This window comes from Amblyomma maculatum, chromosome 11 (genome assembly GCF_055883805.1).
Source record: "Amblyomma maculatum isolate TAMU_Amacu chromosome 11, ASM5588380v1, whole genome shotgun sequence".
Lineage (NCBI taxonomy): Eukaryota > Metazoa > Arthropoda > Arachnida > Ixodida > Ixodidae > Amblyomma > Amblyomma maculatum.
The window spans coordinates 17675381-17699673 of NC_139354.1; the positions used below are offsets into that span (position 1 = coordinate 17675381).

A 24293-nucleotide genomic window follows, 5' to 3' on the forward strand; every position below is an offset into this window, starting at 1 on the left:
CCATTTGTTTATTAGAATATGATAGCTTGGTGATGAAGTCTTGCTCATGAAAATTGAGTGCGAATACCAGCATGACGACACTTAAATATAATATCATCCTCTCGTAACCATTATCCAACAACTTTTAAATTTACAAAAGGTTTTTGTTGTGTGTTGGGTTTTATGGTGCGTGCCTAAGCTAAATCTATCGAAATTGGTTAAATTTTATTTACTCTTGGAATGTATACGGTTGTAGTAAAATCCTTGCAGGAGCTCCAAGCTTTTCTGTGAGCTTCATTGCTGGGAAAACCAAACGCTAATGACTTATGGGCTCCCGTCGTAATCCAGGCACACACTATCGCCCCATGTCGTGGCGGTTGCAAAAAGCGCGTGCTTGTCTTCAGCACCACGTTTATTATGTTATCAACGCGCACAATAAAGCCAAGGTAAAGCAGTTTGACTTCCTGAAGCTCGAAAACCGAGACGTCGGAAAAAAGAAATGCCAGCACGTTCGCTGCCTAACATAACCATAAGCAGATAGAGCAGAAAGATTCACCTGTGCTGCCTTCCAGGTGCGATGTACCTGCATGCGTTGCCACCCCCTGTGCTGCACAGAACTCATACTATCGTTCGCGGTCGGGCAACTAGTGTGACGTAGACCCCTGTGGAGAGGAGGAGCGCGCAGGCCTTGTCCAGTCTAGGTGGCTTTGTATAAGGCCCCATCTGCAGCCGGTGTGACGTCATCACGTGACGTCACATCATGTGATCTCACTTCAAGGTCAATGGTGGCCACCGCCGGGCGTCGCGCGAAGGCCCGAAACCTACGTTAATATGCTTCGCATAATAATGGCTTGCCGCCATGATAATTCTCCGATGAACCCTGGTCCAGGAATTCGGGCCACATGTCGCCAAGGTCCGATAGCCGCAGCTGAAGCACGCACGGCATAGTATGGGCGGGGGAATGTCCTTACATGTGGTGTCGTGTTGGGCCAGCGGGGTCTTCTGGTCAGCGTCTCGTCAGTCGGGTCATCAGGTCAGTCGGGTCTCTCGCAGTGTCCTGCGGTCGTTTGGGGGGCGACTCGGGTCGGTAGGATCACTAGGTCTCTCCTTCGTCGTGTCTTGTTGTCAGTACGGGGGACGGGGTGGAAGAACGGCAAGGTTGCGTCGGGTCCGGCAGGCTGGGGCGATGCGCTTCACGGAACCAGCTGTCGTCGGCGCATGCAGACACAGGACGCCGAAGCTCCGGGCCAGGATGACAAGTGATGATGACGTACCCCCCACCTCCAACCAAAATGTTACGGGGCGGCAAGCTGATGAACACAGGAGAACAAAGATGGCCTATGACTGTGAAATGATTTAATTAATCGCAGCGGGGCTGAACGCGATCCTGCCCGCGCCCTGCCCGCTTCTTCCTCATCCGTAACAATTTGTAGAATAGTTCACTATAATCGCATCCATACTGGGGCACAGCGCAATAAAGGCGGAACAAGGACGAAACAAGCTCTTGTTTTGTCCTTGTCCCTCCTTTACTTTGCTGTTTCCCAGTATGAATGCATACCAACTCGCCCAGATTTCAGCTTTACAAAATATAATCGCACCCTATTCTTTTCAAGCGCCGTTCGTAAAGATAGAAAACAAGTAATTCTCGGCATTAATATCATGCCGAGGTTTCAACAAAGTCAATGGTAATTGTTCAGTGAAAAACTTGATTGGTTAACTTTTACGAGCATATACAATATGTATCACAAAGTGTGAAAATAGCTGAAAACCTTGGCATTAACTCATCAGGATATTTAAAATCAACAGCTATAGCGATTGTGTAATCATACTGTGTTCCGAAGATGCACATGACGCTAAAGGTTCAGAAAAAAAAAGGAGAAACTGGTTCAGGCGAAAAAAAACAGAGCAACAAAATGGCGGGTGACACGCTACCAAGATACTTTGTTGGGCGAGTTGGTACTTATTCATTATTAATATAAACAGCGCGAACACGAAGACAAAGGACAAGATACAAGAAATCCACAGTACAAGCGCTTGTACTGTGGCTTTCTTGTATCTTGTCCTTTGTCTTCGTGTTGGCGCTGTTTATATTAATATTGACACGCTACCAGGCTCGCAAATTTTTGCTGCGCTCAGTATAGTAGGCGTATGAAGGCGGACTAATAACATAACAAAAGACGCTAAATTCATCTGCAAAGACGAAAATAACCATAGCTAGAGCAAGCTCTTCGAAAAACTGGTGAGTTGGGCAACGTCCGTAGAAAGCGCCTGAAGAGGCTGTAGGCCGATCTCGTCACGGTTCAAATCTGCGGCAACTTAATGGCAGCTGCAGCAGTTTCTCTTATAAGTACCGACATTAGGCTATATTATGCAATCTGATATGTGCTGTGTACGCTATATATTTCCCACCAGATTTGTTTGTTTGTTTTAATTGTGGGGCACAAATACATAAGTCACTATATTTCTGGAAGGCATGGCATGGCCCTGCAGATTCAATCTGCAGTATGACGGCCGTCAAAGGGATGCACAGGTTAATAAATAGATTTTTTCATTAACCTGAATGATAATTAGTAGAGCTTTCGATTAGCTTCGGCCATTGTGATTTTCGCTATTGGAATCCGCATATGTTAATTCTCCATGCTTATGATGTGATCAATTGTTTTCTCTTGCACAACCTCCACCAAAGCTCATGCAGTTCTTTTAAGCCAACACAAAAAAACCGAGGCGGTGGAAGCTCTGGCGCCATAAATATTATGCCCAGACGAAACATCGGTTCTTACAAATTTGTTGCAACTCGCGTGCAAAGCACATCCGCTTCTCTTGAACCGTATTGTGTGGAAAACAATACCGAAACCGATAGGCAGAGGCTACCGGCATTCCACGTGAATTTTTCTTTGATGCCTAGTTTTAATGGGTGTATTTGTTTAATCTAAAAGCAAGAAACCGTGTTAAATATGAAATGAACCAATACCGTCACAGCAGACGTGCAATTCCAGAACCGAAACCGAAATGATCTTTTATAGTTGTCCATAATCTTCTCGTTTGCAGTGGTTCCACAGTTCGCGGAAAGCGAGTAGTGTGTGACGCGAGCCACGCGAGAACGCGGATTTTGTCGTCTTCCACGAATTTATCCTAGAGTCATATCAGCGAACACATGCTGAATGTGCGCTGTGATGCGCTCTCTCGCGTACTTATTAAAAGTAGAAATGACTCCAGTGAAGTCCTTGGCGTGATGCGAGGGCTCGTCTCTCTGTCCTAACCAGCTGTGATCGCGCGCCTCGACGCGTGTCCACGAGCCTTTGTGAGTGCGCTGTGCCAGCGGTTACTTCAAGAAACACACTTCATCATAAACTCTGCCAAAGCTGCGCTCCGTCACCATGACCGTACCGAAGGCTGACACTTGTAAAAAGGTTAATTTTGGTGCTTTTCTTTTTTTGAGTTTTGTACCAATGCGTTTGTATTCTCGTGGCTTTTATTCATTCGCGCAAAATTCCTCGATCACTTTCTGATGCTACATTGGGTGCTGGCCCCGCTGCGTGTTAAGCAGTGACCATGGAGTGTTTCACTATCTGGTAAAAGGAGAACTTGTGCTTAACGGGATATACTTTTTTGGAAATCGTCGCTAGTTCCTATGAGTTCATAACTGCATGAACTGAGTACAACAGCGATGTGCGCATTACGGTTTCGGTTTGGACTTGTCCTATATTCTCACTGTTTGAGAAATGCACATTTAAAAAAAAGAACAAGAAAAAAAAAAAAGGTTGGAGCGAGAAACTGCGCGACGGATAAATACGAGCACGAGACAGTCTTGCTCGACAAACATGAAAGTTGGCGCTTGTGTGTTCACGAGAATCTATAATGCATAAATTTGTTGGTTGGACAGCCATGCAACAAAGATGAAAGCTAGCGCTCATGCGCGAACGTGTTCTCTCCATTACATCTTCCACGCCATTACAACCTGCAGCAGATGCGTCTCATCGCCTGAGTAGCTTTCGGACGTTAAACCCCACAAACCAACAACCTGCAGCTGTATGCATTTCGTTTATTTTACATCATTTGCCAAGCAGAGTTTACACTTCCATATACCTCTTTTGCATTTTTCGCATACGTTTTTTTTTTTTTTGTATTTATTCGGTCTTTGCTTGTTAGCTCAGAGGCGATTGCAGTTAATATCCTGGAATGGGAAGGCAGTTCTGCTAATTAACTATACTTACTGTAATTACTAAACTGCAAGTGGTGCACTAACACTTTTGCTGCTCAATATTGCTTATGGTGCTGATTTCAATATGTGTATAGGTGTGCTCTGTAAAAGAAAATGCAGTTGAGTTCAATTAGAAAAATTTGTATTTAGAAACGATTTAATTTTCCATATGGTGATTGGCCTGAAGTTTGGCCACTTGAGATCTTATCCAGATTGGAAAACCACTTTGGAGTCCTATGAACCAATAGTACTGCTTGAAAAGGCTCTGCCTTGTGCAGGCATCTTTTACAAGGGGTTTGAAATTTTGAGAACATGCTTTTGTGAAATTGAAGCCAAGTAGATATACATCACATGTACCTGTAGTCAAACGCCACTAAGATAAGCTCAGTATTATACCTGTCAAACACCCCTGCGTATATCCTACATTTGTGTGCTCCTGCTAGGCTCCTGCTAGAGCGTGGGACAATTGTCTGTTGAGCAAAGTCATTTATTCTTGCCCATAGTGATGGTGGAAATAGTGTAAACAATCCAGCAGGTCAACCTGCTAATGTCTTTATTTGAACAAATCCTAAGTTCACTGTTCTGTGTTTGTAGTGAAAAAAATGACGATTCCATTCAAGGAATTCGTATCTTTCATTTGTACAGAAAATTTCCTGTTGCAAAGTTAATGATAATTTAATGTTCCCATTTTTACTAAGCTTTAATTGGAAGTGAAAACAGGAGTGCAAATTTCACTTGATACTGGAAGTCAGATGATTGACGGATGCAGCCAAAGGTGTGTGTGTGTAGATATCATTGGAGCATTCCAAGAATAGTAGTTGGACTTCACTTAAGCTACACAGTTTTTGTTTCATGGCTTACTGCTGTGCAATATTTAGGATGTTGCATTTCCAAGATAGCGCCGCTACCTAGAAACAGGACATGAATTTAATGTCACTGCTTACTACACTGTTGTATAAGGTTCTCCAAACTGCACAGACTAACCTCCTTAGAATACTGTTCATGGCAACAATTCATAAGTTCAAGCTGAACCCCAGCCTAGTGTTCTCCTTTCCACGTCATCTCCAATACCACTCGTGGCCAATAGGCTCACTTTCATTATCATCACTTAATGCTTAACGAAGGACTATCTTATCTAGTGACCAACACTCGTTACCCTAACAAAATGGCAGTTATCTGTCCCTCGCATTGCTCATTCCTCTGGACAACGTCATTTTACAGTATTTCCTTTTTCCTACCATTGACCAGGAACATCGAAAACAGTGAATAAATTTCACAGGCTTCAGACAATAGAGGTCTGGACTGAGGACCCGGCAAACCCTAACCCCCTTTTTCTTGAACAAATGTTTTCTAGTTTACTACAAGGGTCACATCGTTCTATCACCTTTCTATCTCTTCATGCAGACTGTCCTTGACAGCGCTGGAAAGCTCGATTTTGGCGAGTTTGAGCTGCAGCTTTTTGACGGTCGCTACATGAACAAGCGGCAGCAGCAGCAGACATCTGACGTGAAGGTGGGCAGCTGGTTGAAGCCGTCCTGCATTCCTATCTCCATCATTTTGCTGCTCATAGTGCTGGTCGTCCTGTTCCCACTGCTTGGACACTCACGGGATGGTGGCGCCTCAGGGCAAGGCTCCAGCAAGGATGGAAAACCAGTCACTTGCCCCAATTCATGCTCGTAAGTTTGTTTCATGGTTGTAACGTCGTTCCACTAAAGGTGTTTGAATAGTACTTTTTGTGATTCTAATGTGACTAGAGTATTTGAGCTACTGACTAGAATACAAATAGTGCCTTGCCGCTGTAGTGCAGTGGTTAGGCTGCATGACTGCTGTGCCCAAGGATACAGGATCAAATCCTGGCCTCGGCGGCTACCTTTTGTTGGAGGCGAAAAGCAAGGCACCCATGTGCTTTATGATTTCAGTGCACTTTTAAGAGCCCCATGAGGTCAAAATTTCCGGAGCCGTCAACCATTGTGTCCCTTATAACCTAGATCACTTTGGGACGTTAAACCCCATTAACCAAAAAAAGGAATATAAATAGTGTAGCTTCTCTTTCAAATAGAATATGAATCATATGATGATAGCACTGAATCAAACACGAATTGAAGCTTTGGAGACTATTATGAATAATTGTATGAAATGAGCAATAGCATCAAACTTCACTAGTCTACTCTCAGGGGATGCAACCTTGTATTGTCACACAAACCGCTCACCAGTGAGTGTCCAGTCATGTCACCTGCCAGTTACCACCTGCCAGAGGCATAGTCATGAGGAGGACCAGGCAAACGAAAAAGCAAAAAAAAAAAAAAAAATTGCTGAAATGCAGGATAAACTAGGGCAGCAGCTCAAGGCATGCACTATTTGATTCGTTTGACTTTTGAATACGGAGATATTCGATTCGCTGTTCAAAGTGTAGAACCCCTTTATAGTGAACTCACTCGGACTGGAAAAAAATCTTACTATATCAAGCTGTTTACTATATCAGTTGTTGGCACTCGGACTGGAAAAATTCTTACTATATCAAGGTGTTTACTATATCAGTTGTTGGTGATGACATGGCCCACCTGGAGATGCTGTCCGGTAATTAAATGGCCACTTACTAAACACATCTTGTTTTTGTATGCTCTAAGATACCTTTCATTTCTCCCTTATTGTCTCTTCAGGCAATTTTCTTTTTTTTTTTTTTCAGTAATGAGATTTTTGTTTGCGTCTTGTGGAAGTCCCTCTTTAGCGTGAATGCAACATGGCTACAATTACAGCTGTGTTTAATTTCATGTAAAAACCAAAGCCTTGCATGAACATGTGGTCGTCTTCTACTGTTTTTGCCATTTAAAAGGCAGTAGATTAGAAATGCATGCGATAGCTAAGCACGGCAAACCCGCGCACACCACTGCCTCGTGAGTGCATGCTGCACGGCGCTGGGAATGTTTGACAGTTTCTTCCGTTCCTTACTTTTCACTGCCCTCTCACTTACCCTTTCGCTTTCTTGATGGACCGCGCTGCCTTCTTTCTATGTTAAAAGCCAGCTTTTTTTTTTTTTTTTTTTTTTTTGCTTACGCGCCACATGCTTTCCCTCACTGCTGTAAGGTCTACTTAAAGTTGGCTTCTCCTCTGCATTGGTAAGCCTGGTGGTAAGCCATGTAAAGAAAAAAACAACTTTTCTCTTTTTTGGGGGGGAAAAATTTCCCTCAGGAATCATGATCCTTAGGTAGTGCGCGTGCAGCGATGTCATTCGTCGGAGCTATGTCGCCGCTGCTACACCCACTTTACTATAACCGATGTTTTTCCAAAATGTCTTTACTATAAGGGGGGGGGGGGGGGGTAATGGGACTTAAGTATCACTTTACTATATCCGAGTTTACTATAGCGGGGTTCTACTGTAATATTTGAACACCCTTACATTTCTGTAGTGTAGATTGCTCCATTTGCTTAGCTTTCTCATTCCTTTGATGGATCGTCATCACTAGTCAGCGGCATCATTTCTCTAGCATAGTGTCCTATGCTTGATAAGTTTTGTAAGTACTTCGACCAGTATGGAGTAGCAATGCCAGGTGTCAGTTGACTCTTGGGCTTGCATATTTTGCTAATTGCTGAGGTTATTTGTCATCATCGATTGATTTCATTTCTTTTTTGCTTATTCCCAGTTTAGATGGGCCATCATCAGTGATGTCAATGAGTATTGTCATTTTGGACTATAGTTCTTCATTCTTACTTTCTCAACTAGTACCTGAATTTATCATCACTATCAGCAGCAACAAGGAGTAAAGTTGTCTCTCTTATATAAACAGCTGTTTTTGATCGTAGCTTTCCGACAGCTTAGAATGATGCAAGGAAATACTGCTTGTGATTAAAATGAGAACAGTGCAACATGCTACGGAAAGAAAAATACTAGGAGTATCCTTGAGAGACACAAAGAGTGCAACATTGATTAGAGATCTTGGTTTATAAATATTCTAGATAAATAGATAAGATTAGGGAGGTTGCTGGGATAAGATGCACCATTGCTACTGCAAGATGGTGATAATTGGAGACTGTGGGCCAGGTTTGCAGTATGCCTAATAGGGCCAACGATAATCCCATTGCTATTGTAATCACACTTTTTGAAAAGTGTGGTAGGCAGTTGAAAATCTCATTGGGTGGTTGTAATTGCAGGTAATTTATTGAAGTGATCTGAGGACTGAAGAGTGGACACTGTGTCAAAGCTTGTTCTAAGCCCAACAATGAGGCTCGTAAAGCAACTCTAGCGTTCGAAATCTCGTAGATGACAAATCTCGCCCTCATTTTCATCTAGTTTCCATTCATATTTCAGTATTGCTGCCAGCAGCCATATTACAGTGCTTCGAAGCGAACCTCTTGGGCCGTATACTCTTGACAAAATATGTTGCAGTACATCCTATAGTTCTGCACTGCTTATGTCTGAGCACGAAGGGATTGCTTTGATAACTCAACATTTTCTCTGCATTCAGTGAAGGATAATTGCTGATCAAACAGGCAGTCTTAACACTAATGATGGTTTGTATTCCTACGGTCACATACACCAGATTCACCCTACTGGAAAGCATACCTGAAAACCTGACATTCCCATCGGGGTCGCCGTCACACGTCAGCACGTACATGGGCTGGAAGACGCTTTTACAGCTCGCCACAAGAGAAATCAAGATTGCGTCTTTCTACTGGACTCTTCGTGGAAGCGATATTTACGAAGACCCATCAGACTGGCAGGTGAGAGCCGACAGTAAAGGGAATGCCTGCCTCTGTCGTTACCAGTGGAAGGTAGCCTTCCTTGGCTTTGATATTGCCTTCTCGAATTCTCAATTTATTGTGACAGGAGAGTGATAGGCAAGACAGGCTTTATTCAATGACATCTGTGTGAAGAGATGCCATCTATTGTTTCTATTGTTTCGGTGTGAATTCACACCGAAGAATGCTTCACATCAATGTGGTAAAGCTTAGCAAGTCTTTTTGCAGGTGGAAAAAAGTACTTAGAATACGTAAGCTTAGAAAGTGCTGATTTGTGCTGCACTTTTTTTTCATGGTCCGTTTGTTATTGACGGTCCCTAAAAATCTTCTTTTGTTGATCATTTGTTGCTAGCTTAACTCTTGCCAATTTGGTAACAATGTTTCTGTAAACTTCGTAATGCAAGTTCCATTAGCTACATTTACTAGTCAGCAGCATTTCCTTGTGGTAACGTTTCCTATAACATTTCATCTTATAAAGATCTAATTTTGTTTCAAAAAATTATACATACCAGTATATATGTGTCCCGTGTGGCACGTCTTCATTTCACTTTGAAGTCTAAAAGTCACATTGAAGGAATAAAGTAGTTGGGTTTTACATGCTACATTGGACTCAAAAAGAAAAGTAGATTCTCTCGAATAATATTGAAACTAAGAGTTGTAATTTCTTTTTAAACCAGAAAAAAGCCAAACAGCGCAGTTTCAATGTAAAAAAAAAAAATTTATATGTGTCAGTAGTAATTAATGTCCTAACTTAAAAGTAATGTGTTGTAAACATGCTAAAACATAAACACATTAGGGCTTTAAACTTTTAACTGTAATGGATGTGATTCTGATTGATTTAGATTGTGTAGAATTAGTAAAATGTTTGTTCTTACCTGTGATAATAAAGCTAACTAAAAATGGGTTAGAAAGATAATAGCTAAATTTTTCTCATCTGTAGAGCTCTTAAGCATGTGAAACACTGGGATAATGATAGTCGATGACTGGTTGATTGGCCTGTTTCATCATCTCAGCTGTCTTTCCTAGTGACTGACAGACCTTTTGGAGCATTGTGAACTCATTTGATTACTCACTTAGGGCATCGCTAATGTCGCCTTCATAGTTCTTGGCATTTTGACAGTACTAGCTTTTCATACCATGCAGTAGGCCTTTCAGTCTGGGGGAATCTTCATAAAGTACACCAAAAAGCTCACTCATTCGAACTTCCATTGACCAGGAAAAATATTTTAATTCACCGAAACCTCAAATCATCGAATGAACTCTTAAGACAGTTAACGATAGCTGAAATTGCAGAAATCTGTTTGATGAAAGACTGCAAAATGAGCACCTGATATTAAGACGAGAATAGCGTGGGAGTGCCTGCTTTCCACATTTTCATCAGCTTTATTGTGTGAATACGCTTTCGGGAGGCTTCAGGCAATGAGCAGGGAACAGAACGAGGAGAGGGCACAGTTTTGATGCACTGGGGGACGCTACTGATGAAATCACGCTGATGGAATCAAGTGAAACAACTCAGCGGTGCATAAGTGTCCAGAGAAACAAAATGACAAGCTTTTACGGTACTTCCATATGGAGTTGCCAGCTGTAGGGGCATTGGCCGCAGTTGCACCACTCAAACACCGTTGCCGCAGGATCATAATTAAAGCTTGCATGTCTCTATAGTGTTTGTGATGAATAATACAAGGCCATCAGTTTGGAGAGACTGCAAGATCACCACAGCATGAATTGCGAGTAGAGAGTGGCCGGCACTATTATTGTTTGGTCATTAAGGCATGGTTCAGGGGCGCATATCCGATTTATGGGCTTGCTTTGGCATTACTTGGCGGCTGCTTGTTTCGTGTCAAAGGAGCTGCCCCTTTTGGCATGACGCCGAAAGCACCCAAACAACGTGTTCTTTAAGCACTTCAGAATGTCTAATTAAATACTGAGAATTGAATTTGAGCCGATTTCAATTAATGTATTTCAATCAAATATTTCAAAACTTCAAGTATTTTCACTCCCTGGCTTAATATTTTTAGAAATATTTAAGTGCAGATATTAATCTACTCAGTCTGGGAGATCTAGTCTTCCATTTATCTCTTTGTTATTGTATAGGGTGACTAATGCATAGATTACCGTATTTACTAGCGTAATGGGCCCATGCTCCATTTTTGATGCTGGGAATCAGGAATCAACAAAAGAGTTAGTCATTAACTATTTAACACCTTTTGAAGCGGACTTTGCTAAAAATGAGTGTCATGATCGCAGTTAACCGCATGCTTTGATTGATGATTGATGCATTGAAGGGTAGACTCTTGCAAAAAGAAATAATGCTTTTTTTTCTGCAATATAAGCCCTCCCACTAAACTGATGTCAATATTTCTTTAAACAGGGGTGTTCATGACGCGAATATATGCGGTATATCTATGCTGTTCACAGTGTGCATAGTTAACACTGTCCCAGCGCTTTGAACAGTGTGCCTTCATGAAGTGTCTTTCAGTGTCTTAGTTCATTTCATTGCTGTCATGAGCTTTGGTGAGAAAATTCCGACGTTTATGTGTCTCTTCTTGACAGGGTGAAGACATCTTTAACGAAATCATTGCGGCTGGCAAGAACCGCTCCATTGACTTCAAGATTGCACAGAACAAGCCAAAAGAGAAGGAACCAAACCTGGACACAGAGGAACTTGTCCGACAAGGTATGTTTAACTTGACGTGTACATTGAATGGACAAAAACATTATAAAATGGTGTTGAGAGTGCAGACCTCATTTTGTTCTTAGTTCATCATTGTTATCATTACCTTGTGCTGGGTAAAACATTTTCATATCGAATAGCAGTTCTAATGGTAGAGGTATGCAGTAGCTGTTCTGTAAGAGTTCATTTATTTTTCAGTGTTGTGAGAGTGGTGGACAAGAGCTGCCTGAACATAGTATTTATTTGTTTGTTAAAAAACTTGCGCCTGTTACTGCATGGTTCGCAGTTCTTCAAATTGCTGGCTTCCTTTTTTTTCTTTTATAAGCGTAGTTTGAGTCAATGTTCTTAGATATAGACAGTTGGAAAACTGCTGACGCGCCGCGCTGCGAAGTGGGCCCAAACAACTGCCTGTCTGGCGTGAGTTGATCGCAAAGCGACCGCAGCGCCCCTCTCCCCCGCTGCAGTAGATGGGTGAGGCTGTTGGGCTAATAAACAGGTGGAAGATTTAAAATACTACTAACCCTCTTCTTTCTGCAATGCTACAAAAAATAAAATTGCATTTGTATTTCTGAACACACCTTTGTACGCATATGAAAGCCACCACGTCTACTGAGGCGTCTGAAGCAAGGAAGTTGCAGGCGCGGCGCAAGCGTGTCGTCAGCTACCTGCCTGATTGAGATACATCTACAAACGCAGCGGCGTTTCATGCGTACAACGATATGTTTAAAAAACACAGGCGCAGTTTTTTTTTTTTTTTTTTTTTTTTTTTTTTTTTTTTTTTAAGTCGATATTTATTGCCTCAGGGCATCAGTAGGTTATGAGATGAAGGATGAATAAATGATTAAATGAATGGAAAAAGGTTGGCTGATTTTATGAAGTCCAGAAGTGAGCGATGATGAGGTCCCTGCGTCCAAGTGACGTATGAGGCAGGATTGGTTGCTGAAAGGCCAGCTATTCTCAGGTGCCGGAATCGTGTTGGCTTGAGTGCTGGGCAGTCCCACAGCAAGTGGTGGATGTCGGCCTCGACATCTTCGTTGTTACAGATCGGGCATCCTGGGCGAGGATATAAGTGTTGGAAGTATGACCACGTCCTAGTTACAGCTGGTGTAAGGGCAACACCGACCCGGATCCTCCTAAGCGCAACCTCCTCTGCACGGGTGAGACCGCGGGGAAGGGATATCGCACACGGAGGGATAAGTGCACGTGTGCGGCGCCGGAGGTGCTCCTTTCTTGACAAAAGGAGGGTAGCGTCGTCGACTTCGAGAAGCTGTGGGATTGATGCGTCTTGGTTCACGAGGCGGGTTGCAAAATCAGCTTGACTTTGGGAAGGCAGCAGATCCCGTGGGACCCACTCAATGCGTATTGACTGTGGGATGCGCGCCGCAAGCTGGTGGATGTCCTGGCAAATTTTAGGGCAGCGGCTGACACGTCGGAGCAGACGTACTACTTGAAGTGCGTCAGTGCGGATTACAATGTGGGCTGTAGGGAGCATGGTTATAGAAGTCACGGAGCAGAGTGCCTCTTGAACTGCCACAAGCTCAACGCAGAAAGATGTGAGTGGTTCCGAAAGCTGAAACGTAGTTGTCTGATTCAGGCTAGGCCTCCGTGGACAGTGGATTGCCGTTTTGGCTTCACAGCCTTGCAGGCTTCCATCTACGTACACTACTACGGAATCCTGAGGCAGGTTAGCATCTTGCTCTTCAAATCTCTGGCGTAGCAACGATGCAGAGTTGGCAGACGTCGGTCTGCGGATGTCAGTTGGCTTGTTGTCTCCTAACTGTATAAATTTCCAGGGAGGGAGAACTGGCGTAGGTGGCTGAAGAATAATGTGTGACGTTGCATACGCCCTCAGTGCTTGCGTGGAATGTGACAAAGTGGCCTTGAGTCTGCGAGCATCTCGGCGCTGCTGCACCAATTCATCGATGGTGTTGAGCTGCGCATTCTCCTGTAACGCTACGACCGGTGTGATTCGTGGAAGGCATGTTATGGTCCTCATAGCTTCTCGATTTAAGGCTTCAAGGCGATCCCATTGTGCCCTTGTAAGATGCTGGAACTGGGCCTGATAAACAATACGGGGCTGCAGAACCGCCCTCACTAACTGGCGTGCAACAGACGAGCCAGCGCCACCCGTTTTAGGTGCAATTCTTCTTATTAAACTTATAGTTTGAAGTGCTTGCTTTTTTGCCTGAGAGAGCCAAGCAGTCGCTGATCCTGATTGGTGAATTGTTAAGCCCAGAATTTTCAGGCTCGAACTTTCTTGTATTGGGGTGCCTGATAGAGAGAGACGAATTGGATTTGAGGCAAGTTTACGGCGTCCCCAGCGGTTGGCGACTGACGTGTATGACGTTTTACACACAGAAAGTTGAAGGCCAATGGAGGAGGCGTAATCAGAGGTTACGTCTAATGCTGACTGAAGGGCGGCCTCTTGAGTGAGAAGATCATGGTGAGTGCTCCATACCGTGATATCATCTGCGTACTGCAAAAACTTGATTTCAGGGATATCATGTAAGCGCCACGCCAATGGGATGAAAGTAATATTGAATAACGTCGGAGACAATACTGATCCCTGGGGCACGCCACGTAGTGAAACGAATGAACCAACAGTGTCACCGCTGAGACGTATTGCAAATTTTCGTCCATCCAAAAATGACGCGACAAAAGTGCGTACTCTCGGAGGGAGATGGAGCATGTCAATGGCATTCAGGATTGCAGCATGACTGATGTTGTCATATGCCTTTTCAACATCCATTGCTAATATGGTACGTACATCGCGGCTGCGGGTAGATGACAGAACTGCTGAGGCCAAGACAGCCAACCCGTCCTCTGTACCTATGTATGGACGAAATCCAATTTGAGCAGGGTGATAAAAACCGTGCTGTTCAAGCCACCAAGAAAGTCGTGTGGCTAGCATTTTCTCTGCAAGCTTGCAAAGCGTTGATGTTAAGGAGATTGGTCGCAAGTTGGCGAGGTCCGTTGGAGGCTTCCCAGGTTTGGGAATAGGGATCACGACAGCGGTTTTCCAGCTCTCGGGTACGACACCATCAAGCCACACTTTGTTTATGGTGTCTAGTAGTTGAGGAAGTGCAGCAGTACTGAGGTTCTTGTAAACCTCATACGGAATTTTGTCCAGGCCGGGCGCTGTTTTCCGTTTCGCATCGTCAATTGCAGCCAGCAGCTCGCACATCGAAAAGGGGCTCGCAATTCCATCTGCGTCGGCAGCAGATGGTAATTTCCATGCGTCTGCAGGGATACCTGCCAAATTAAGGTTTACAGCTGAAGGAGGCAGTATATCGTATTTTGGGAAAAATTTTCGAGCAGCTTCTTTGGCGAAATCACCCGGCGAAAGATTAGCCGCAAAGCATGCTGTTGCTGCTGCGTCAGTAGAACGACGACCATGTTCCATTGCACGAAACGTTCGCCATAGTGAGGCATTCGATGATTTATCAGAAAATTGTTCACACCATGCATGCCACTGGCGTCGCGATAGATCGCGTTCATATCTCCGAGCCTTCGCGGTGAGATAATTCAGTCGTGTACGTGCCTGCCCCGAAGTAGGGTCTCGTGTAGCAGCCAGCTCAGCTTGACGGCGGGCTGCCCACAGGTTAAGCAGGCCGAGATCTGGTGCCGGTCGACCTACATCAATCCAGGTAGTAGTCGTAGCGCTGTTTAGTGCTCTTTGTATACGGTCAACAAGGAGTGACGGCGAATCTGAAGACATACTGTCGAGACATGAGCGAAAGCTGTCCCAGTTTATCACAGAACATTTGCGGCGTAAAGGGCGGAGGCGGGAGGGATGGAGACCGATGAGGATAGGGTGGTGATCACTTCCCCAGCAGTCCGGCTCCATGTGCCATGAGGGAGTTCCTGCGCCCAACCACCACGTCAAGTCTGGAGCATAAGCAGCACTATGTATGTGACGCACAGGCCGTGTTGCTGTCCCAGGGTGATTAAGCAGAACAAACAGGGCATCAGTGAAGGCGTCCCGCACACGCCTACCACGAGGGCTTGCAGTCGGATACCCCCAATCTGGGTGAGGGGCGTTAAAGTCGCCTCCGACTAAAATTGGACACCCGGGGTATTGCTGACGAACACTTAATAACCAGCCAAGATTAATACGGGAAGAGGCGCCTCCAGCTGGTCGAACGTAGTAAGAAACAAGAACAACTGTTCCTTTCAGAAATTTCGCAGCAACTGCTACTACCTCTTGGTATGATGTGCACCAGTTTTCGAGAGAAAGGCGTACATGAGGAATACTCGTTTCGACATATATCGCCGCCTTTCCCGGGGGAGAAGCAGTCTGCACGCGACGGTCGGTCATTGAAGGGGACACGTAGCCGCTGAAGCCAGGAATAGATGGCAAGGCGTTCGTTTCCTGAAGGCGCAGTTTTATATTCTGTTTCGTTGCTGAAAGAGGAGGGTTAGTAGTATTTTAAAATTTCCACCTGTGTATTAGCTCAATTGCCTCACCCACCTACCGGAGCGGGGAAGAGGGGCGCTGTGATCGCTTTGCAATCAACTCACGCCGGACTGGTGATCGTTTTGGCCTACTTCGCACTGTGCAGTTTTCCAACTGTCTCGATCTAAGAATGTTGGTCTGAGTAATATGTTCGAGCGAATTTAGTGCAAAGAAAACGATTCCTTTCATCAATATCCTCCTCAGAAGGAGAGATGGGAAACAGCTAGAATTAGCTAAATTCACTCTTGTTATAAATGGTCATTGAGAAGACAAATTAAGAAGGTTTTTATATGCAGAAAAAAAAATACAGTGGTCTTAGTTACAAGCACCCTCAGAATTTGATTTGAGAAAAACTGCTATCACGTCTCCCTTTGCCACGGGCTCCATTCGCTCCTCACGAATGGCTTGTTTTTTTTTCTCTCTTTTTTTGAACTTGCCTTCAGTTTAAATATATTATTAAAATGATTACATACTCCAGAATGGTTAGCTAGGTTAACGAATGAAAGCTACTGACACGCTTTCCTTCATTTTTCTATTGGGAGGATTTTTTCTGAGTACGTAATAAACGATGAGTACTTAATGTTCTCTCCTGTATCAGCTCTCCAAGGCGCAAGAAGGAAATAAATAAATTTGTTTACTAATTCAGGTTTCTACAGAGGTTAATGAGAACTGTTTCATGAAGGAACTGCCGCCCACTATCGCATTTACGTAGAAATTTTCGCCGCCCATCTTGGCTGTGATTTTGAAATGGCGGCTGAATTCATTGGTTGTTTCAGGCATTGCAGCCGTGAGGAGCGTCGACTTTGACCATCTCATAGGTGCTGGTGTGCTGCACACAAAGTTTTGGATTGTTGACGACCAGCACATTTACATCGGCAGTGCTAACATGGACTGGCGATCTCTGACTCAGGTTAGTCCCTGCTTTGCCGATGGGAGAGTGTATGACTGGGGTCAGTATTGATGTTCCATACGCGTTCGATCATGGCTGTTGCAGATGCAGATGCACCCATCTACTGTGTGCTATTAAGGCACATTAAAGAACCCCGGCAGTCAAAATCAATCCACAGCTCTCCACCACAACATTCTTTTGGAAACATTTTACTTTGGGCTGTCAAACATCCACGCATGTAACCTTGGTAGAGAAGAAAGAATACAGATGTTTTTGTTGTATATTGCCAAGAAAAATAAACTCGAATCTTCTGAATTGGAGGCTCACTGACTCGCCTGCTAGTAATTTTATTTCAAAATGAAAGCCACTCATTCAGTCAGCTTCGCCAATCAATGCAGGTACTTTTGGCTAAGAATGAACAGGAAGCAGAATCTATGGTCCATAAAAATAAGCTTAGTTGAGTAGGATTAAAACTAATCTAAAGCATTCACAATTAAGTTTGTTTCAATATATAAACCAATGAGTCAACCTTATCTGTGACTGTAGGTCTGCCTGCATGCTGATTGGTCAGAGTGTATTGAATACATTGTGTGTTAAATGTGCGTAAATCTTTTTAGGTTGATGCTGTGATGAGGAGAAAAGCCCTTAAAAGATGTAGCACGGGCTTATGAAATGCAGCAGAACATCATTGCTATGTTTCTCAGTGCACGGGGAAAAACAATTTAGCCAGGAACATGTTTGATCCTAACTCCCCAATTATTCTGAAAACTGGTACTGTTCGATAAGATACGGAGGCATTTCTTGGCAACTTCATTTCGTAAAAATGTGGAACGGCGTTTCTCGGCAAAATGTTTGAACTGCTCTTATTCTATTTCTCGCTGAATTTGCATTGTCCTAGGGCTGAAGAATGCAACACGCCTGATCCATCGATGGCTGTGGTGGAAATAAATTAGATTTCTTTCGTTACTTTACCAGTTAGTTTTGTCCGTGGCACTGATGCACTGTTCCGGTTAGTTTCATAGGAGAGGCTGCCATAGCGTCTGACTGCCGTAGCGTTTTAGATTCTCTCATTGTATCTATTTGTATCCAAGCCATAGTTGTAGTTCTCAGACGTTTGACCTACTTGCCTTAAAGCACTACGAAGAAGCCGTCGAGTTTCACCTCTTCGTGATGCATCCCCATAGCTATGGAACGGCTGATTAGTACATCGGTTCCTTTTTTTTTAATGGTGCTTCGCCGCCTTTGCATTTTGGAATTACACAAAGTCCACTAGAACTAGCGACAGATATCGCATCTTCTTTTCATGTTGCAAGCTCTTTGGTTTGGCCAACTCATGTGCTCGCACCTGAATGCTTGGTTGCTAGAAGTATTATACCACCAGGAGCCGTAGAAAACTTGTGTGTGGTGTCTGCAAAATTGTGTTATCTGGGAATAGGTAACAAGAAACAAAATTGCTGCCTCTCGGTGGAATATCATTAATGCCCACAATTTTCGAGCTTTGAATCGGGAACATGTGTTGATGGGGTTGTACTGTAGTTTGTGGCATGTTTGCAGTTTTCAGATGAGGTGTTCTGGTGCAGAGAGGCTAAATCTTGAAGAGCGAGCGAAAAAAACAAATGCGCTTCTTCAAAGAGCCGAATGTAGCCAGTTCCACAAGTTCATAAAAGTTGTGCACATCCCCCCTCTCCCCATATTGTTTACAGTGATCCAATCGACTGAATGAGGAAGCATGTCTTCTTTGATCATATAGACCCGTAGGAAAGAGTTGATTTAGCGTGTTTCAGCTGATTTGCCATGTTCTATAAACTAGGGGCCACTTTGAACTGAATCGAAACTTTAACGAGCTTTAACGAATGAAGTACAGGCATTACTAATATGGATGCTAGCAAACCGCCTCCTGTCAAGGCTTTTCCTCGCAAGTCCTCAACACTAAACCACATTGCTTTGTTATTAAAAAAGCAGTCACGGAGTGTTTACTGTCGCCATTGATTTCCTTCGTCTGATTTAGAGTGCTAGGAAAAATTGTCCCTGGTGTACGTCTGGTGTAACACCAATAGATGGAATGTCGCGTCCAAATGCACCACCAATAGATGGAATGTCACATCCGAATGTACCACCAATAGATGAAATGTCACATCCAAATGTACCACCAATAGATGGAATGTCGCGTCTGAATGTACCACAATACATGGAATGTTGCGTCCGAATGTACCACCAATAGGTGGAATGTCGTGTCCCAAGGTATCACCAGTAGATAGAATTTCACGTCCCAGTGTACCACGAATAGATGGATTGTCGCGTCCTAATTTACCACTTATAGATGGAATGCTGGCATGGCCACAAAAAGTCAGGGTATTGGATTTTCTTTAGATAGTTGAGATTGGTACAGCTGTCCAGCATCTCGTCAACCTCTAAGTCACAAAAAAAAAAGAAAAAAAATGAGACCGTTTTAGCATGGTCAGTCTCTCCCACCTCTGTTTCTCCACTCAGGTGAAAGAGGTTGGCGCGCTAATCTTGAACTGTGGCTGCTTGGCAAAGGACTTGGACAAGGTGTTCCAAGTCTACTGGGATCTGGGGCTCCCAAACGCCACCATTCCTACCCACTGGCCTGCAGAACTCAGCACCGACATTAACGTGGAGACACCCGCAAGTGTAGACTTCAATGGTACATCGACGCAAACATACTTCTCGGTAAGTCTATCTGTCACGATTCCACATGATTCAAGGCCGATAACAGGTGGTATGCACATAAAATATTTGCAGTATTTCTTTCCTCGCAGTACTGTCAAGCAGATCAAGTTGATGGGCTCTTGCCGATTTGTGAGAGGAATTTTAATGCATTTCAGTTTTTGAAGCAATCAAATCAGGTGTGATCAAATGCAATGCTAGATTACTTTTGGTGCCGAAATTATTCAAAGCTTTTCAGTATTACTTACCGTGAAGAATAAGAGACGTAAAAATGTGTGTGCGGCAGCGTTGGTAAAGAAGAGATTAGTCATCATGATTGACTCGCAATGATGTATTGGGTAGCTTGTCTTTGAGGAGTTGAAAGTAGGATCTCTAAGAAGTAAGCAACTTAAAAGCGTCAATAAGATATGTTGCCTTCAAAAATTTAGTACTCAGTCCTGCTCTTGTGTGTTCCAAGCAGAAAAAATGAAATGTGAAATTAAAAAGTTTGTACCCTTTAAATTCATTAAGTGGCATCTGAGACGAGTTTGATTGGGGATAAATACAGTCATTGATTGTTTATGTGTTTGCAACAAGTGACCTCTAGCAAGTGCTTGGTTTCCTTTTCAGTTTTGTTCCAAATGCAGCTCCGCAGGCTGTGTTCTGCAACATTTGTGTTACGTGCAGTAAAAGCTCTTTCTGTAATATAATTTCTTGCTACTAGGTTCCTTCAGTAGCCCTTTAAGTTTGAAGAGGTAAACATATGAAAAAGGTTTCACGGCAATCTTTATTCTATTTGTACGACTTGAGTTGTCATGAAATATTTCTTCATTTAGGATGAGGCCAGCTGAGAAATGCTGTACTCCCGAGTCTCTCAGTAAGACTTCTATCCTTCAATATTTAAGGTAGCTACATTTTTGCTTGACTCGCTAGCTATAAATTTTTTTTAAACTTAAAAAGCGCATTGCTCGTCAAGGCTCTTTGTGGTTCAGTTACGATAAATGCGTCTTACTGGGGGCTAGTGAAAGTGGGGTTTTACTAAATCAAGTCTGAATTTCATTTTGAATTTGTTCCTGCGCTTGTACTTACTAATTTGCAGAGCTCCCCTCCATCTTTCTGTCCTGATGGCCGCACGGGGGATATTGACAGCATCTTGGACGTCATAACCAGTGCCCAGGAGTTTATCCACATAGCAGTCATGGATTACATTCCAGTTACTCAGTACACCAAGGAAGTGAAGTAAGTTTTGCTGCTCTGGTCTGTCATTTCTCGAGTTCTTATCTAGTTTGATGTCTATTGATAAATGCGTGTTGTCCTTGTGCAAACACTCCCATTCATCATTATACACATACACTGACAGTCAGCAGTTTGTAATGTGGTCGCTCTTGTATCTAGTGTCAAGTCTACTGATATGACTACTTTGATGTTCCAGTGGTTGTGGAAATACTGTTAGGGTTAGGTTACTGGAAGTAGAAAGTTAAGTGTACTAAGACAAATATGATTTAGTCGACAAAACTTCAGTTCAGGGATAACCGCTGTTATCCAAACACTCATTTAAACTGGGAACCAGCATTTGGATGCTGGGGTTATAGCAATTTCTTGTCTGTCACATACCATATATATAGTACTTGTGTATGGGCTACACCCCCAATTTGGTGACTAGAAATTCGAAAAAGAAATGTCAGCCAAACAAATTGCTTTCAGGGTGCATGTTTTTGCCCACCTGGGACTACCTACAGAGGGAGCTAATAGACAATAACTGCCTGCAAAGCTTGATGTGACCACGAGTGCATCATTCTACGCACTGTACTCGGCCTAGAACCGCAAATATGATGCCACTACCAAGTCACCTTATGTGTTCGGTATTCACACCGTGAAGCTGGACATGTTATGCTATGCGGGAGCGAACTTAGGGGCTTGATTGCAGGAGCCTGGTTCAATTTATCACGCCGTGCTTGGGGCAGGTGGAGTCCACTGCCACAAAATCTTTGGAAAGCGTGAAAGCTGCAAATGCCGTTTGAAGCAAACAATGCTAAAGGGCGGTACCATCATCAGAGCTGACCGCATGCTTTCGTAGATTTATAGATGCAAGGATAAACAGCTCTAGCAAAACAAAGAAAAAAAGAGATCTGCAGCTTCATATCATCCTCAGCCACCATAGCTTATGCTACGCCGAAAGTTCAGCACGATGACAAGGATGGATGTCTCTCGCAAAGAAACAAAAATAAAAAAGACAGATCTGCCACTTCTTATCGTCTGCAGCCACCATAGCTTACGCTACGCCACACGTTCAGCATGAAGACAAGGATGGATGGCTTGCGAAAAACAAACAAAAAGAAATTGGCCATGGCTTAGCTCTGGTTAACCCTAGTTGAATTGCGAAAGCAACGGCTGCATGGCTACGCTTGTGGCCAAATGAAGAGTCAGATACATAAGTTCACTCACCGGTGTTAGATCATTTTTATGCCACAGCTGGTCGCACACAGAACACACATTTCCAAAGGGGTTGTTCGTGAAGCGACGGTGAAACTCTTGTGGCTGACTCGTGCTCGCCCACTTTGTATGCAAGGTCTGTGCGCCGACCACCTTCGACATCTCCAGGCTCAACGACTAAACCGGCTAAAGCTCTCTTCCTTCTTTTCTCGAGACATACAGCGCGCTCTTCATCCATTCCTTCTGCACGCCGTCTCCTGAGCGTTTCATTTCACCTGCCATTTGGGGCTACAGCATATGAGTGTGGAGCGAGAGCTTTGACTGCAGGCAACCGAGTGTTGCATCGAACACAACCAGCGTTCCATTGAACGCATCAAATTTCACCGCCGTTTTAGGTGGTGGTGGTAAACGCTTTTATTGCATCTAAATAGGGAAGACACTTAAGCTCCGCCTTTAAGGACATGACATGATAGCATAGGCTACCAGCCCTGCTTTAATCAAACCGTATGAACGTGCCTTAGTGGCCTATGGGGTTAACATGAATACCTGGGTCCTGGCAGGCTGATTCTGACATAACCGTTCCACGTGAAATGAGAGACCCAAGTCGGCAGCTCCTGCCATTTGCAGCCACACCATGCGAGCATATGTGATGAGCCGAGCTGGCTGGCGTAGTGTTGCTTTCGCAACAAAACATCTGCTGCTTCTTAACATCCGTAGCCGCCATAGCTTACGCTACGTTGCACGTTCAACACAATGACACAAGACGCGCATCGCACATCACCCAGCGCGCACAGAGGGTTCACAATGCACACTGGAATGTTTTGTCTGCCACGGGCTGAGCTGGCTTGCCGGCGCATGCGAAGTGTGTGCTGGCGAATGAACTGGGAAAGAGAGAGAAAGGGGAGAGATAAAACTCGGCAAAACATTAGGCGTACCCTTGCACTTCGCTCTATCACGCTGTTTCCCTTCTCCTGAACACCACGGCTAAAATTTCCTGCAGCCGCTCCGCACCGGCTGTTGCCAAACCAGTTCCCTCTCATTCCTTAACGCACATATGGCATGCAAATGTTACATGCTGGCACGCGGCAAACGATCACCGCAGATGCGCGCACCTTTGGAGAAACGGCGCAACGCTGCTATAGACCAGTTGTCATCGAACTGTTCTTTCTCATTCCTTCCACACGTGGCTTGAAAACATCAGGCAGCTAACGGCCGAGGGTGATGCAATCATCTTTGGGGAAAGTGTATCTTCCATTGCGTGTTGCGGAGTTCGATATATCGAACGATTGAAATTGAGTTTGATATATGACGCAGCTTTCCTATACCTTTTTATGGGATTTTCAAGGGGATATCCCGTAAGATCGATATAGCCAAAAGTTGAATTATCCAGGTTCAACTGTATTTGTCTATTATCACTACACCTAATTCGCCTCACATCAAAGTTGCAGCGAAGGTGCTTTGATTGTAGTCGCAGTTATTCAAATGCACAGCCCTGTTACCAGCTTACCATGAGGCGATGAGCTCACAATAAAATGAGCATGTATAATTTCTGCCAGGCCTTCAACACTGGTGCGTGCAGTAAAGTAGCCCAGGCAAAGGTCACCGCACTCTGACGTGGGTCTCATGCATGAAATTGTGCTTCAAACCGTAAGGGAAAAGAAGCCTGAACTGTATGACTGGGCTGTATTTTGAGAACGATGAACTTCTGATCGTAGTTGAGCCACCTGTAGCGTGCACTGGGCATCGCTGTTCTAAGCAATTAAGGTTTGGGGGGTGTCTATTTTTGGGATCGCTGGCTGTGCGAGTCGTAGCTCGACTCGATCCTGCGTACAGGTGAAGTGGAGTAAGCCAGCCCGCCTATGTGCGAATAAATGAGGGGTCAGCGACATAAACTTACATGGGCATTGGCTGGGAGTGCGCCTCTAATTTGAATTACCTGGATTTTGGAATTGAGGGGTGTAAGGTTAACAAGATTTACTGTACTCTAAAACCTCCCACTTGAATCTTCCTAGAGGCAAGATAGTGGAATGCATGGTCATTGTCTTGAAGCAGGCTTGCCTTCCATATGTTTTTGAACATACTCACTAGTTTTTTCATAGGTTTTGAAGTGTGCAGTAGCATTAATTTTTTTATTGCGAAAGCAATACTACTCTAGGTTTCGACCCTTCAGTGTAGCGCGGCCGGTAGCCACATCTTACCCACGTAACGCTGTGATGTCGCACCCCACGGGACACTAGGGTGTGGGATAGCAGGAGCT

At 44.1% G+C, this 24293-nt stretch overlaps 1 protein-coding gene across 3 annotated transcripts in view; it reads left to right on the top strand.

Moving 5' to 3' along the window:
* LOC146172947 (5'-3' exonuclease PLD3-like) overlaps positions 1–24293 on the top strand; it is a 142440-nt gene that overhangs the window by 103624 nt on the left and 14523 nt on the right. For 2 of the 3 annotated variants that reach the window (XM_084583398.1, XM_084583396.1), the window contains exons 2-7: positions 5585–5856; positions 8719–8899; positions 11471–11594; positions 16824–16957; positions 19427–19627; positions 20703–20842. In XM_084583398.1, the coding sequence (XP_084439524.1) occupies positions 5585–5856; positions 8719–8899; positions 11471–11594; positions 16824–16957; positions 19427–19627; positions 20703–20842 (1052 nt within the window). Of the gene's footprint in view, positions 1–3038; positions 3390–5584; positions 5857–8718; positions 8900–11470; positions 11595–16823; positions 16958–19426; positions 19628–20702; positions 20843–24293 lie in introns of those variants that run through there. The other variant, XM_084583397.1, reaches the window with a different exon arrangement.